This window comes from Salmo trutta, chromosome 24 (assembly GCF_901001165.1).
Source record: "Salmo trutta chromosome 24, fSalTru1.1, whole genome shotgun sequence".
Classification (NCBI taxonomy): Eukaryota; Metazoa; Chordata; class Actinopteri; order Salmoniformes; family Salmonidae; genus Salmo; species Salmo trutta.
This window is the reverse complement of record NC_042980.1, coordinates 19,934,303-19,950,636: the sequence shown is the minus strand read 5'-3', so window position 1 is coordinate 19,950,636 and position 16,334 is coordinate 19,934,303. Positions and strand designations below refer to the sequence as shown.

At 42.3% G+C, this 16,334-nt stretch overlaps 1 protein-coding gene across 4 annotated transcripts in view; it reads left to right on the top strand.

Moving 5' to 3' along the window:
* LOC115160881 (NEDD8-conjugating enzyme UBE2F) overlaps positions 1 to 16,334 on the top strand; it is a 96,609-nt gene that overhangs the window by 42,549 nt on the left and 37,726 nt on the right. For all 4 annotated transcript variants that reach the window (XM_029711381.1, XM_029711379.1, XM_029711380.1 and 1 more), the window contains 3 exons: positions 6,669 to 6,736; positions 8,895 to 8,965; positions 9,507 to 9,564. In XM_029711381.1, the coding sequence (XP_029567241.1) occupies positions 6,669 to 6,736; positions 8,895 to 8,965; positions 9,507 to 9,564 (197 nt within the window). The remainder of the gene's footprint in view (positions 1 to 6,668; positions 6,737 to 8,894; positions 8,966 to 9,506; positions 9,565 to 16,334) is intronic.

The window sequence follows — 16,334 nt, the reverse complement described above, 5'->3', positions numbered from 1 at the left end:
GATTCTGTGCTTCCAACTTTGTGGCAACAGTTTGGGGATGGTCCTTTAAAAATCAAATTGTATTGATCACATACACGTATTTAGCAGATGTTATTGCAGGTGTAGCGAAATGCTTGTGTTCCTGGCTCCAACAGTGCAGTAACAATTCACAACATACACAAGTCTTAAAAGTTAAAGAATGGAATTAAGAAATATATCAAAATTAGGACGAGCGATGTCGGAGTGGCATTGACTAAAATACAGTATAATAGAATACAGTATATACATATGAGATGAGTAAAGCAGTATGTAAACATTATTTAAGTGACCAGTGATTCCATGTCTATGTATATAGGGCAGCAGCCTCTAAGGTGCAGGGTTGAGTAACCAGGTGGTAGCCAGCTAGTGATGGCTATTTAGAAGTCTGATGGCCTTGAGATAGAAGCTGTTTTTCAGTCTCTCGGTCTCAGCTTTGATGCACCTGTACTGACCTTGCCTTCTAGATGAAAGCTGGTGAACAGGCCGTGGCTCGGGTGGTTGATGATCTTTTTGGCCTTCCTCTGACATCGGTTGCTGTACAGTGGTTCCTCCTTTCAAAGTTGCGTCATACTGCGGCACACCTTGTGTGCTGCCTCAGCATTCTGTGGCACGTCATTTAATTCTCAGCCATTTTTTCTGTTACTGCAAGTTGTTGCTATTTTGACCACCAGAGGGCATCTTTGAGAAGCATTTGATAGTATTCCGTATTGACATTACCAGACAATTTAAAACCTGTTTTGTATTAACATAGTATATGGGATTGATTTGAAGAAATTTGGCTTTAATATTGTGGTGTTTCTATTCAGAGAAAAACGACATCCTCAGGGTTTCTATGACACTGTACAACGTGATGTCGGGAGTAGGCTACAGGATCGGCGGATTCTAAATGATTTGCCTTCATTAGCTAAAGAATCCCTGTGTCCTGTGGATGGGAGACCAGGTTACGAGGAGGATGGAGTAGGCTGTCTTTGTTCTTAACTGATTCCATATGTGTTATTTCATACTTGTGATGTCTTCACTATTATTCTACAATGTAGAAAATAGTGAAAATATAGGAACATCCTGGAATGAGTAGTTGTGTCCCAAGTTTTGACTGGTACTTGCTTAATTAATTTGAATAATATTATGGTGTTTCTATTCCATGAAAAACAAAACCCTCAGGGTTTCCGTTAGGATGGAATGGAAAATATGGCGGTTTGTTCCAATATTTCTGTAAATCAGTGATATTTATTCCCATAGTAATTCATTAACTAAATCAACATCTGCATTTTGAAATGCAGTATTTTTTTTATCATTATTTTATTAACGAAATGTGTTTATTTGTTTATTAGGCTACTGTGCAGTCCACAGTAAATACTGTGGTAAACATGGGAAAGTGCCTAATTCCTTTCATAAGGGAGAGCAGGCCATGTCTGTACTACAGAATGCGGGGCAAGCGGGAGACCGGTGTTATGTCCGGTGTGATGTCTTCACTATTATTCTACAATGTAGAAATTAGTAAAAATAAAGAGAATTCCTGGAATGAGTAGGTGTGTCCAAACTTTTTACTGGAACTTGCTTAATTAATTTTATTAATATTATGGTGTTTCATTCCATGAAAAACGAAAAATCCTCTGGGTTTCTGTTAGAATGGAACAGAAAATATGACATCATGTTACACAATACCTGCATTTTTTTGTTCGATAAAGTTCATATTTATATATAAAAACAGCATTTTACAGCGGCGCGTGACGTTCAGAAAATATTTTCCCTCAAATTAAAGACAAGACTCTCGTTAATCTAACCACACTGTCCGATTTCAAAAAGGCTTTACAACGAAAGCAAAACATTAGATTATGTCAGCAGAGTACCCAGCCAGAAATAATCAGACACCCATTTTTCAAGCTAGCATATAATGTCACATAAACCCAAACCACAGCTAAATGCAGCACTAACCTTTGATGATCTTCATCAGATGACACTTCTAGGACATTATGTTATACAATACATGCATGTTTTGTTCAATCAAGTTCATATTTATCAAAAACCAGCTTTTTACATTAGCATGTGACGTTCAGAACTAGCATACCCCCCGCAAACTTCCGGTGAATTGACTAAATTCAAACCCATGCTGGTCATTTATGAACATTTGAACATCTTAGCCATGTTGTGTTATAATCTCCACCCGGCACAGCCAGAAGAGGACTGGCCACCCCTCATAGCCTGGTTCCTCTCTAGGTTTCTTCCTAGGTTTTGGCCTTAATAGGGAGTTTTTCCTAGCCACCGTGCTTCTACACCTGCATTGCTTGCTGTTTGGGGTTTTAGGCTGGGTTTCTGTACAGCACTTTGAGATATCAGCTGATATAAGAAGGGCTATATAAATACATTTGATTTGATTTTGATTTGATCATGTTGCAGGCAGCATAGAGAAGAAACATTTTTCAACTGACATTTAATCGCATGGTACAACAATAAATACAATTAATTGATTATTGAATTTTATCGATGGACACAGCTTTGTAAAACCAAAACATACAGTGCCTTCAGAAAGTATTCAGACACCTTGCCTTTCTTCCACATTTTGTTACGTTACAGCCTTATTCTAAAATTAATTGATTAAGAATTATTTATCTCCACACAATACTGTCAGTGAAGATTTGAATTAGGGCACTTAACTATAACAGCACTAAATGTAGATTGATTATTTCACAAACTTGAGTCAAGTGATGGGAAGTTCAAATCTTCACTGACTGATCAGAAATACCTTATTTACATAAGTATTCAGACCCTTTGCTATGAGACTCAAAATTAAGCTCTGGTGCATCCTGTTTCCATTGATCATCCTGGAGAGGTTTCTACAACTTGATTGGAGTCCACCTGTGGTAAATTCAATTGATTGGACATGATTTGGAAAGGCACACCTGTCTATATAAGGTCCCATTGTTGACAGTGCATGTCAGAGCAAAAACCAAGCCACGATGTCAAAGGAATTGTCCGTAGAGCTCCGAGACAGGATTGTGTCAAGGCACAGATCTGGGGAATGGTATCAAAACATTTCTGCAGCATTGAAGGTCCCCAAGAACACAGTGACCTCTATCATTCTTAAATGGAAGAAGTTTGGAACCACCAAGACTTCCTAGAGCTGGCCATCCGGCCAAACTGAGCAATCAGGGGAGAAGGGCCTTAGTCAGGGAGGTAACCAAGAACCTGATGGTCACTCTGAAGGAGCTCCAGAGTTCCTCTGTGGCGATGAGAGAACCTTCCAGAAGGATAACCATCTCTGCTGCACTCCACCAATCAGGCCTTTGTGGTAGTGTATAGATAGAAGCCACTCCTCAGTAAAAGGCACATGACAGCTTCTTGGAGTTTGCCAAAAGGCACCTAAAGGACTCTTAGACCATGAGAAACAAGATTCTCTGGTCTGATGAAACCAACATTGAACTCTTTGGCCTGAATGTCAAGCGTCACGTCTGGAGGAAACCTGGCACCATCCCTACGGTGAAGCATGGTGGTGGCAGCATGCTGTGGGGATGTTTTTCAGCGGCAAGGACTGGGAGACTAGTCCGGATCGAGGGAAAGATGAAAGGAGCAAAGTACAGAAAGATCCTTGATTAAAAACCTGCTCCAGAGTGTTCAGGACCTCAAACTGGGGTGAAGGTTCACCTTCCGACAGGACAACGACCCTAAACACACAGCCAAGACGATGCAGGAGTGACTTCGGGACAAGTCTCAATGTCCTTGAGTGGGCCAACCGGAGACCGGACTTGAACCCATTTGATCATCTCTGGAGAGACCTGAAAATAGCTGTGCAGCAACGCTCCCAATCCAACCTGACAGAGCTTGAGAGGATCTGCTGAGAAGAATGGGAGAAACTCCCCAAATACAGCTTATAGCGTCATACCCAAGAAGACTCAAGGCTGTAATCGCTGACAAAGATGCTTCAACAAAGTACTGAGTAAAGGTTCTGAATACTTATGTAAATGTGATATTTCAGGGTTTTTTTGTATAAATTTGCAACGTTTTCTAAAAACATGTTTTTTTTGCTTTTTAATTTAGGGGTGTTGTGTGTAGATTGATGACAAAAAAGACACAATTGAATCCATTTTAGAATCTCAGCTGCTTGTCAAACATGGACATAATCTGAAGATGATATACCTGGGCCGTGGTATGATCCTGCACTGCTATACCATTCATGGTCCGAATCCACACTTTAGCCTACTTCAAACCTAGGCTAGATTTCTGCCTTGTAAAAAAATGTATTCAGAAGTACTTTGGGTGACACTTTTTGTACTCTTCTAAATGCTTACTCCCGGTGCTCAAAAACTGTGTAATAATTTACCTGTTCTACTTATCGCACAAAGAGATCCCCATCTGGTAGGTGAGGCTAAGCGTCCTGTTCCGACTACCCAAAGAAACATGGTGTGTGAGATGGGAGCCCTAAATATTCCATCAGTGAGAACCCTCTGCAGTTATTAGGACACAGTAGGCATGGAGAGAGCAGAGCAAAGACCACAGTATTATTATCCCCCAGCCTGGCCTGCGTCTGTGCCATCCTCATTCTCACAGCATTGTGTCTGTCATTATTCAACCCTATGCCAAATAGGCGGATTACAATATTGTCCTAAATCTGCAAGGGAAATGCAGACATCACACCTTAAGGGCCAGGAATTGGATTGGCTTTTTAACCTCTGTGATGACTGAGAAAATGTGCTGGAAGGTGTAGCTTGGTGTAAACCTGAAGGTGTAAAGGTAAGGAGTGGTTCTTTACCCAGTCGTATCTGTACACATCTATGTTCTCGCCGTGTTAAAATAGTGTGTGGAATTCAATCTCTCCATCCATCCTGAGCTGTGTGAAGATGTCTGATCGGTGTGGGGACTGGAGAGAGAAAGTGGGATTACGCCAGATAGAAGACCGCCCCCTAATAGCCTACCTCTGTGAGGTGAGCAGGAAGGAAAGCGTTGGCAAGGTGTGTGTTTGCCTGTGTGTGCATGCGTACTGCGAGAGACTAGATCAGCTTTCAGCTAGACTTTAGAGCAGGTTCCTTTATGCTCCAAAGGCTCAGTAGACAGCATATTCTCCTGATAGTGGGCCAGGCTGTAGAAATGTTATAGGCTTCGGGGGCTGATCACTCGTTCAGGGCATCCGATCCCTCTGGTTCTGCTGCACCAACCCTGCATCTCAGTGAAATAGGTTTGAAGGAGCAGGGCAAACGGTATCAAGGCTGTGAAATACCTGGACATGGACAAGTTATGACATTCAATGTTCACAAAGATGATTCAGCGCTCTGTGAAATGCAACAGTGTTGGTTGTTTTTATTTTATATCAAGCAAGTCCCTCTCTCTGTAGATGCTAATATAAGGAATCGGACTAATACATTGTTGCCAAAAATGTTAGAGCATTTCACAACATCCAAGTGCTAAGTGTCATTAAAAAAGCTCTTATTATTTACAAACTTTGACTGCATGGAATTTTCAGTGGGGGCATCTGGTGAATGTGTGGGAATGTTATCTGGAAAGGAACATGGCCCTGGACCCTGTTCACTTCTGGCATCTTTGCCGTGCCATTTGTGCACTCTGCACTTTATTACCCCTTGTGCCAGTGCAGCTGGAGGAGGGCTCTCTGTAGCCGTCATGCCAGCAGCACACTGGCTACTTCCGCCAGGAGATGGCCTGGCGATGCAGCTGCTTCTTTTTGGCTCGGACTCCCCAGTCTGTCTCTGCTCTCTACGCCTACTGGCTCTGACTCATCAGCCATACTTTGGTGATAAGGGTGATGGGGTCAGACCTGATGATTTCACAGTGCCTGAAGTTGTTTGTGAACCAGCCAACCTCCATATCCCACAGAAATTGCATAGAAATCTGCCTTAACCTGAAATTATGGGGCAATTATAGCTTTTTAGAAAACTGTTTAGGTTGAGACACCTCCAAGTTTCCAGCTTTGAAGATGTTCCATTGGTCGATGCTTTATTACCCAGGTAGATTGCTATGTTATTTCACAATGATTTATTTATACTTCGTAAGGTTTTACACATTCTGAAAGCCATATAGCCTAGCCAGTGTTTGTGTGCGGTGTGCCTGCGCAGGCTTGCACTAATAATAGGCTGCACAACATATTAAAAGTCGTTAAAGCAAACTGCTAATATTCTTTAAGGGCTTAAGATGTGTTTAACAGAGCAGAACCTGTGTTTTCTCAGAAGGGTTCCAATGCTGATTCGTAATGAGTGTGTCTGGTGTCAAGCTGCTGCTAATTAGACCTAGCAGTCCGTTTCCTTCCACTCAGGTCAGATCAGGGTTAAGAGACAGCCTTCCCCAGAGGGAGGGAACAATCACAGGCCCATCATGGCTCAGGATCACACAGGATTTTATTGGACGTCATCCCAATTTTTTACCTCTAAGACAATCCTGTATGCTGGAGACGGTGCCTAGAGAACAGCTCATTACTGGGACATGGTTGCTCAACCAGTGCGTTAGACTAGAGTGACTTGAGCCTGGCCCCGCCATCAAACCTTCTCGCTGATAGACAACACATGTCCCCCAGGAGACTGCTGGGAATTCCACCGGCTAAACTGCTGCTGCTCACTGTGTCGCTCTCTCTCCTTCTTTCTCTCTCTCTCGTTCTCTCTCTTTGTCTCTCTCTCGCTCCCTCTTTCTCTCGCTCTCTTCATCTGCAGATGAAGGCTACTACCAGAGTGGAAAATTCCAGTTTGAAATAAACGTCCCTGAAGCTTACAACATGGTGGTAAGTGGTCCTGTCATGTCTCATTAGAAATTGTGTGTTTGTGTTTGTGCATGTGGGGTCCGTTGGAGGTGCTACTGAGCAGGTGTTGAGGGATGCAGAGGAGGACTCGTGGTTTCCATTTCCATGGCTAATTCTTAGTTTTATAACACCCGCACACACACCAGAGGCCTTACAATCATTACAGTCCACCTGAGTTAGGACAGCTCAGGGTCATGACTTAGGAAATCGTTCCGATCCTCCCTCCCATTTGAATGTCCCCATGGCCAATACATACCAGGGCTGTGTCTGAAATGGCACCCTATTCCCGACATAGTGCACCACCTTTGAGCAGAGCCCTTGTCAATAGGGTTCTCTTTTGGATTTAACCCAGAAGTTCTGTGGAGATAAAACCCTGATGCTGTGCAGCACTGTGGGTAATTTACACTCTCCCAGTTTGCCTCCCGTCCACAGCTCCATCAGGAGAAAGTGAGTACAGGTCCTCTCGGTAAACAGCCTGGCGTGGAGTTGGAGGTGGCAGGGATGCAGGGTGAGTTACAGCCCAACACAGAACAGTCTCAGCCTTTAGTTTTCCCTCCATCCCTCCATTCTCTTCCTTGTTTATATGCCACACATCCATCCTGGATGCCGTTTTATCTCACCTCCACACTGCTCGTCTTAATACACGCATGCACGCACGCACAAACACACTCCTGTGTGTCATCAGGAACAGTCCAGGCTTTGAATTTACAGCCTGTTTCTTCCAAAACCTTACACTCTGTGCTTTACAGCCTGTTTCTACCGAAGACCTTACGCTTTGTGCTTTATCTTAATGGTGAATTTACAGCTTGTTTATACAAAGACGTTGTGCTCTGTGCTTTATCTTAATGGAGGCTAATTAGACAGGCAGTAAAGGCTTTGTATGGATTTACCAGCCTTTTATGAGAGCTAATAAACAGCCTGAAAGAGACTCATTTTTTTTTTAGGCCTAGCCCCTAGATACTCAACACATCTGACCATTATAGCAAACTGGGCCACAGTAATAAACAAAGATTTTCAATCGATATATTATTTTAGTTTTTATGAATTTTGAAATGTCTTGATCCCAGCCTTTTAATAATGAATTTGGCTGGTTATTCTAAGCCTTCTCAGGTTGTTGTAAGGTAGTCAACTGAGGAGTTTGATAATGGTGTAAGGTGACAGTAGGGTCGGCATTTTAAAGATGGACTCTTAGCCAGGACCGGCCTCATTAGCATTCAATTCATTAGCATCTCAATTCCATTTTTGGACTTCAGACAAAACGTTTGCACTGCACATCACAGGACTTTGTTATTGTCATCTCACAGTATTGGCATAGCCAGCTGGTAACTTTTTCATGAATCTTTCCCTAACTAGTTCACCTTCGTTAGAGAATGGGCAAAGGCTGCATTAGGGAAAAGTAGTTGCTTAAAGTTCCCGAGGCCCTTGCCTTTCTCACAGGCTTGACAACCTAACATAACATAAACAAGATGGAGCAAAAGTTGTGATTTAGCAAGTTATTTCATTCAATGTCTCTTATGGAATATATCATTGTGCACGGTAAAAAAAGGCAAGATTTGGGAAATTGACTGGAGCAGAGAGTGGTATTTTAAGAAAAGTCCAAATACTTCCAAAGTGGTATTGTCCTCTTAGCAAATTGCCTAGGACTCTGTCTTCTAGAGGCCTCTTTGATGAACTATTGCAGACTGGCGCTTCTATTTCTCTCTCTATACTGTGTATAACGATGTATTTATCTCTTACGGTGCCACCCTCTTCTCACAGTTTTGATGAGCACTAATGAGGTCTAAGGCTGACATATGATCAAATAAACAATGTTAAGGAAGAAGACACTGCTTTTTTGTGGCGTTTGTCTTGTTTGTTTTTGTTTTCATGTTTGGTTCAGTCTGGGGAAGAAAATATACAAGGCTTTCTTTTGAAGAATCTCAGCACCATATGAAAGTATGTCTCCTCCTGAGCTATGCTGTGCCTTGTATCTTGGTTTGTTGGTTTGTGGAGGTTAGTTTTCCTCAGGCAAACCTATGTGTTCCATACTGTCCCAATCAAACCTTGTGATAAAATGGGTCTTAACCTCTTCCTCGGGCTCAAGAGAGAGCTGGCTGGTGGACGAGATTAATCCTAATCTGTCCCATGTTTCTCTCCCCAGCCTCCCAAAGTGAAATGTCAGACCAGAATATGGCACCCCAACATCGCTGAGACGGGGGAGATCTGTTTGAGGTAATGAACTCTTTCTCACATTGCCAAACACTGATTGGCTATTTATCCTCTGTGTGTGTATTTAAAGGATGGCGATTCAGAAGTGGACTACATGGACAGATTTCAAAGTGTGGTTAGTGGACACAGGAGCCCTAGCAGTGGTCAAGCAGTTTTTGTGTGTGTGTGTGTGTGATATATGCTGGGGCTGGAGAGAGGAAAACATTTACAGGCAGAATTGATGTCTGACTAGTCTCTAGTTATTCTCAGAACCTTGGAGACCAGCTAATGACCATACAACAAGAGTGCTGCTGTAAAAATGCATATCTCTATGATAACACACTGACATCTAGTCATCAGCACATGTAAGGTCAAGTAAAGCAGATATTTTAAGATGCCTGGCTGGCTGACTTTCATTTGGGATGTCCAATCATTTATAGAGCAATAAATATCACAGGGGAGACTGTCATGGGGGAAAAGGTCTGACTGTAGTAGTAGGCTATTTTTATATTGTGATTTCCGACATGATGGAGATTTTGATTTCTTCTGGTTTCTATTTTCCCAGTTTGTTGCGGGAGCACTCTATCGACGGCACTGGCTGGGCCCCTACGAGAACATTAAAGGTGAGTCTCTAATCACTATAACACCAGCACCTATAGCTCAGACTGATATCAGTGACCATCTTAATGAACCTCTGTGGTCCCACCGCCCCCGCTCTTAAACTAGTAGTGGATCTTTAAAGCACCGTTCACCCTCCTACCCCTGCTCTGAGCGGGAGATGGATACTGCTGCAGGGGGAGGAGAACATGGGAGCCCTAGTCTAAAAGGAGCTTTGTACGTCAGAAAAGTATGCAAAGAGTGGAAATTGCCATTCAATGTGGAAGTAGCGATTGCGAAGCACTTGCAAAGTCCCTTGCCTGCTTCTTAAGGTTCTTTCTAAGATCTCAACAAGCACAGTGTGTTCTGTAAACTAAGCATAAACCATGACACACTATTTCCCACCTGACTTTCTCATCTCTACTACTGAAAGAACACAGTCTTCTCTTGAAAGGAGGGCACTTTCAATTGTGTGAGTTTAATGCCATCAGCCCTACCTTCCGGTTGGTAGACGGCAGAACTGAGAATGAAGGATAAATCTCACTCGGTTTGACCTGGTGAACTTTGCTAAGCCTTTTTTCTGTTGTGGGGTGTGTGTTATTGATCCAAAGAAACTGTGATTTATCTGAACGAGGAATGACTTATTGTCATGTATTGCTCCTGAGGGAGTTGGCTCACTATGAAGCAGGGCTCCTTGCTTGAAACCCCAATGGTTTTCCTTTGATAAATAGCACGGGCTTGACCCGAGAGCCATGGTGTTGAACATGTGCTGTGCTATGCATTGAACTTGCTTTGCAATTCCAGATAGATTTAAGATCCCTTGTCAAAAAGTCATTGGGTGTTTCAAATTCCAAACCTTGGCCTATTAAAGATGTGTTAAATCTTTTCATATGACTTATGACCAGCACATACCACCATTTTTTTTAGGAGCGTGCCCTTTGCATGTTGATGGTAATATTCAAATGTATTTGGAGACATGAAGTGACTATGAAGTCAACCCTGAGGCCTTGATTGTGTCTCACTGGTGTTTCTCTTATCAGAAGCCACTGTGAGTCACAACCCAACCCATCTCTCTGCGTAACGCCTACGTCACATCTTCCGTCTCCTCTCTTCCCCTTTGACACACTGAGATACAGTACCGCTCGAATGGATTCAGTTTGTAGTGTCACAGCCACTCTATTTAGGCCCTGAGCTCAAAACTATTGATTAAATTGACGGCAAGAGAGATGAGGTGACACTGTGAAAGGCGACAGTATGTTATTGTTGTGTGGTTGCTCGTCTCCTAGACGTCACAGTTGCAATACCTTATACCACACACACACACACACACACACACACACAGGCACACGGAAACACAGGTACAAGCACACACACGCACGCACATTCTCCCTGGCTCGCTCATCTTCTGTTTCCGCGATTCGGGTGTAATTAACAGCTCTGATATCCCCATGACGTCCTCCTTAGGTGGTTCCCTGGCTAACTAACGTCTTACTTAGCTACCGATGACACCCACAGCCAGCCAGGGTCATTTACTGCATGATGACTGTTTCAAAAGCCATTACCGTGTCATGTTTCAAATTCTTATGATATGAAGTTATTCTCATTAGCCTGACTCAGTTCGTTTTTCTGCTGTGATAACATCCAGCATAAACTCCAAGCCTAGCTAAGGTGTGTAAGGATAGGACCTGACTTGAGGCAGTGATGTACATCTACCAGCAGTACAGTAACTATTAGAGAGAATAGGATGCACTGGAGGAATACTAACTGTCAGTTCTGAGGAAAAGATTGGAATCATTAGTCTTTAGGAGGAGGTGATTTAACAGTCAGTACCTAAAGTGATGGCCATGGTCTGTTTCCTTGCCTGTTCAGGCTCTTTCTACTGGACACCTGTGATTTTGCGTGTCAGTTAGCCAGCCTAGTAATTGAGGTAATCTGCTGCTGTACAAGGTCTGCTTTCCAAATTGCACCCTATTCCGTATATAGTGCGCTACTTTTAACCAGGGCCTATATGGCCTATAGCGTACTGCAATATATAGGGAATAGTACTGCAATATATAGGGAATAGGGTGCCATTTGGGACGTAGCCTACTTACTATTGGCAGTAGCGGGACCGCAACAGGAAGAGACTGTTGCCGTGTCTGAATACCCATTCTTGTGTTCTAAATAGTAGGCTTTTTGGGTATGAAAAAAATTGAGCTTTCTTTAGGCAATGAACAACTTCTCTGATAGAAAACGCCCTATGTGGCATCGATATTAGTCAGAAACATTTATTCTACTGTCAAAAAATGTACTACAAAGTGTAAATGGGATCATTTTTGTCACAAGGTCAGTCTCGTCCAAAACAGAATTTTGTAAGTGAGTTCGTCATGACTTGAGGGTTGGGTTTTGATTTCGACAATGCTCACTTGCCCACTAACACAAGATACACAGCTGTGGTCAATACACTCTATCCATCCTAGCGCAGAACACAGACAGCGAGCGAGACTTCCCAGCAGCGGTTCAGACATGCAGTGCCTTTAGAAAGTATTCAGACCCCTTTACTTTTTCCACATTTGGTTTTGTTACTGTCATGTGAATTTTCAATCCCAATGATAATAACTAACAATCAATAAGCTTTGACCAATCCCCGAGGTTTGTAAGGCCCTGGGTTTAATAATAATTAGGCAAAGACTCAGCTTATACAAAAGGTTCGTACAGTTTATTCACAAGAACGTTCTAAAGTCCACAATACAAAGACATGCCATTTTATAACTCACTCCCTACTTATGCACATACCTCCACACAAACAGTAGATAGCCTACGCACATACCTACACACGAACAGTATGTAGAATGTATCCTTCCCCATGGTTCTCACCTCTGTTCATCATTACCAAACTGGCAGTTCCATCCCCCCGAGATTAGAGGAACCTTGAAAGGACTCCCTGTCCTATCGTAAGTTTCAGTTGTAGCCAGGTCAGGCCATACAGTTTAATTGTTCTCGGTATCTTCTTAGTCACACACACACACACACACACACTTCTCTCCCTCACATATCTCTACCGAACCTTATTGGACTTACATTTAGTACTTTACGTTCATTATACATGCTACATAAACTAATAATCACTAATAGTTACGTTTCAGGGTGGAATTCTTTAATCATTACCTTTTAAGCATATAAATTGCCTTATCAATCCACCCCATGACTAAATAATACACACTGATGCATCAATTGCCATATGGAATCATAAATGTTATACAAAATCAAATAAAACCAATACATGTATTTATATCTGATACTCATCAATGACTGTTCTAGGCCTATATTCAATCATAACTCTTCTTTTTAGGATTTTCATTATAATCTTCATTAAAGGAACAGTCTGTCTAAACATTGAAGATAGTCTCATCTAACATTGGCTCCTCGTGGTATGGGGGAGATGTGTTATGCTCCTCGTGGTTGAAAGAAACGGAGCCATCTCCTAGGTCAGGAGACCTGTATTTGTCATCCCACTGATCGGAGCTCGGAATCGGTCCATATCTCACCATCTGTTGCGTCATCGATCTCTCTCTAGAGTTCTGGTGATTAAACCTCTCACACAAGGGACCAAACAGCATCCACACAACACCAACACACTCATACAGGTGAAAGCGGCCCACAATACAGTACTTACAATATTTTTCCATTTCCCAAACATGCTATCGAACCACCCTGTCAGGGAAGTATCCACCCCAGAGTTCTCTGCTAACTCATGAGCTAATGTGGTTAAACCGGCCAGGGCCTTGGTCACTGATCCGTCTGGAGCTGTGTTATTAGAAATAAATGTACAGCAATGAACCCCAATCATTCTACATACCCCGCCCTTTTCTGCCAATAACATATCGAGAGCCAGTCTATTTTACCAGGTCATGAGGGAGGTGGTGGATAATTGGTCAGAGAACCCCTTTACTGCATCCCCGGTTTCATTCATGAATCTCTGTTGATTTATAATAGATGTAATTAATCCAATCCACATTTTTATTTATTTTCAACCACCAAAAGAACGTAGTGGTAAAGTCTTCACCTATTTGATTCATAGCTTTGTATTCATCTGGGACTTCCCTGGGGATGCCAATATCATCCATCTAGACAAAGGTACTCCCATCCTGGTCAAAACTCCTCCTGTACCTACTTTAGCCTCCTATAACTGGCCTCTGATGACTAACTCAAACTGGTCGGACCAATAACTTCAGGGCGCAAGTTCCTAACCACCCTTTTGGTAGGTCCTGTCATATGGTACAAGCCCACCATACATCAGTTATAGGTGCTGTGAGGTTAAGAATTTTCTCCTGTACTTCCAAACCTAAGTCAGTCACATTTAACGATTGCCTTACAGCCATTAAAATCACCTAAGTTCTCGGTGTCCTACTTGTATCTATAACACTTGTACTCACCAGGAGTTAAAGTGAACCGAGGTGGGTTGGCCGAGTACTTCAATCTGGCAAACCCAATCCCTGTACAGTTGTCTGCTTCCCCAGGAAATTGTTTACTGTTTACCTTAAACCCTACATCTTGACCTTTTTTGACTCCTATTCTGTAAGTCACTCATCCTTGATGGTCAGTGTATTATATAGTTTATCTTTTACTTCTTATCAATGACAACAGTGTCGTATAATTACTACCGGAAGGTGGTGGATCTGAATGTATCAGAAAGATTACCAAGACTATGATGCAGCTCAGAGTCCCTAATCTTCCCAAAAGCCGCCAACCCTCTCCTGCCCTTAGTCGGTCTGCTAGGTACCACCCCATACTCACACCTCTAGGAGCACACACAATGATGAACGGTCAGGATAGGAAGCCTTTGTTAAGGAGGTAACCCCCCGGACCCTGTTAGTACTCGGTTCTTCTCCTAACTCTGTGTGTGTGTGTGATCAGCAGTGCTTGTATGTGTACATTTTTGCAGTGGGTAACATGGACCCAAGTGACTCTCAGCTATTCTAATGGCAAAGGCGGTGGTCTAACAGAACCTGGTATGGGGCTTCCCAACGGGCTGCTTCCAGTCTTTTCTCCTCAGGGACTGGATCCACACCCAGTCTCCTGGTTGGATTGTGTCAATCACCTTCTCCTGTAATTCACCTGTTGGACACAAAATCTTGGACATACGGGTTTGGTTAGCCTCTTACATCTAGATGTTCCGCTAGCGGAACGCCTCGCCAATATCCAATGATAGAGCGTGGCGCGAATTACAAACTCCTCAAAAATCCCAAAACTTCAATTTTTCAAACATATGACTATTTTACACCATTTTAAAGACAAGACTCTCCTTTATCTAACCACATTGTCCGATTTCAAAAAGGCTTTACAACGAAAGCAAAACATTAGATTATGTCAGGAGAGTACCCAGCCAGAAATAATCACACACCCATTTTTCAAGCTAGCATATAATGTCACAAAAACCAAAAACACAGCTAAATGCAGCACTAACCTTTGATCTTCATCAGATGGCACTCCTAGGACATTATGTTATACAATACATGCATGTTTTGTTCAATCAAGTTCATATTTATATCAAAAAACAGCTTTTTACATTAGCATGTGATGTTCAGAACTAGCATACCCACCGAAAACTTCCTGTGAATTTACTAAATTACTCATGATAAACGTTGACAAAATACATAATTATTTTAAGAATTATAGATACAGAACTCCTTTATGCAATCGCTATGCCAGATTTTAAAATAGCTTTTCGGCGAAAGCACATTTTGCAATATTCTGAATACATAGCTCAGCCATCACAGCTAGCTAATTTGACACCCGCCAAGTTCGAGGCAACCTAAACTCAGAATTACTATTAGAAAAATTGGATTATCTTTGCGGTTCTTCGTCAGAATGCAATCTCAGGACTGCTACTTCCATAACAAATGTTGTTTTTGTTACAAATAATCCATAGTTATGTGCAAATACCTCTGTTTTGTTCGTGCGTTCAGGTCACTATCCAAAGGGTAACGCGCGAGCGCGTTTCGAGACAACAAATTTCAAAATGTTCCATTACCGTACTTAAAAGCATGTCACACGCTGTTTAAAATCAATTTTTAGGGTATTTTTCTCGTAAAATAGCGATAATATTCCAACCGGACAATACTGTATTCATTCAAAGAGGAAAAGGAAAAAATGGCGAGGTCTCGTGAACGCGCATTTCCATTCCCTTTGTCCTCAGGCAGACAACTGACAAACTGAGTTACTATACTTTGCCCAGAGACAGGAGACGCCCCTATCCGCTTTCTGGCGGCTTTAGAGAGCCAATGGAAGCCTTAGAAAGTGCAACATAACCCCACGGATACTGTAGTTTCGATAGACAAGCAAAAGAACTACAAAATCGCAAACAGGCACTTCCTACTTGGAATCTTCTCAGGTTTTTGCCAGCCATATGAGTTCTGTTGTACTCAGACACCATTCAAACAGTTTTAGAAACTTTAGTGTTTTCTATCTAAATCTACTAATAATATGCATATTCTCGTTTCTGGGCAAGAGTAGTAACCAGTTTAAATCGGGTACGTTTTTTATCCGGCCGTGAAATACTGCCCCCTAGCCCAGACAGGTTAAGGAGGCCTACCCTTAGTTAAAGGCTATGCCCTTTCTTTCTTCTCATTGGTTCAAATTACCCTTATGTCTAAGAACGTTAAACTCCATCATAATTATCAATTACACAAATTACCTTAAGATCAGTATTACAAATTACCTTAAATTCTTTATCCAACTGGCTTTCCAATGAGGCTGATCAGACTACAAAGGAAAGCCCTGATAGAGGTCAAAAGTCATACCACCCCTTCAAAGA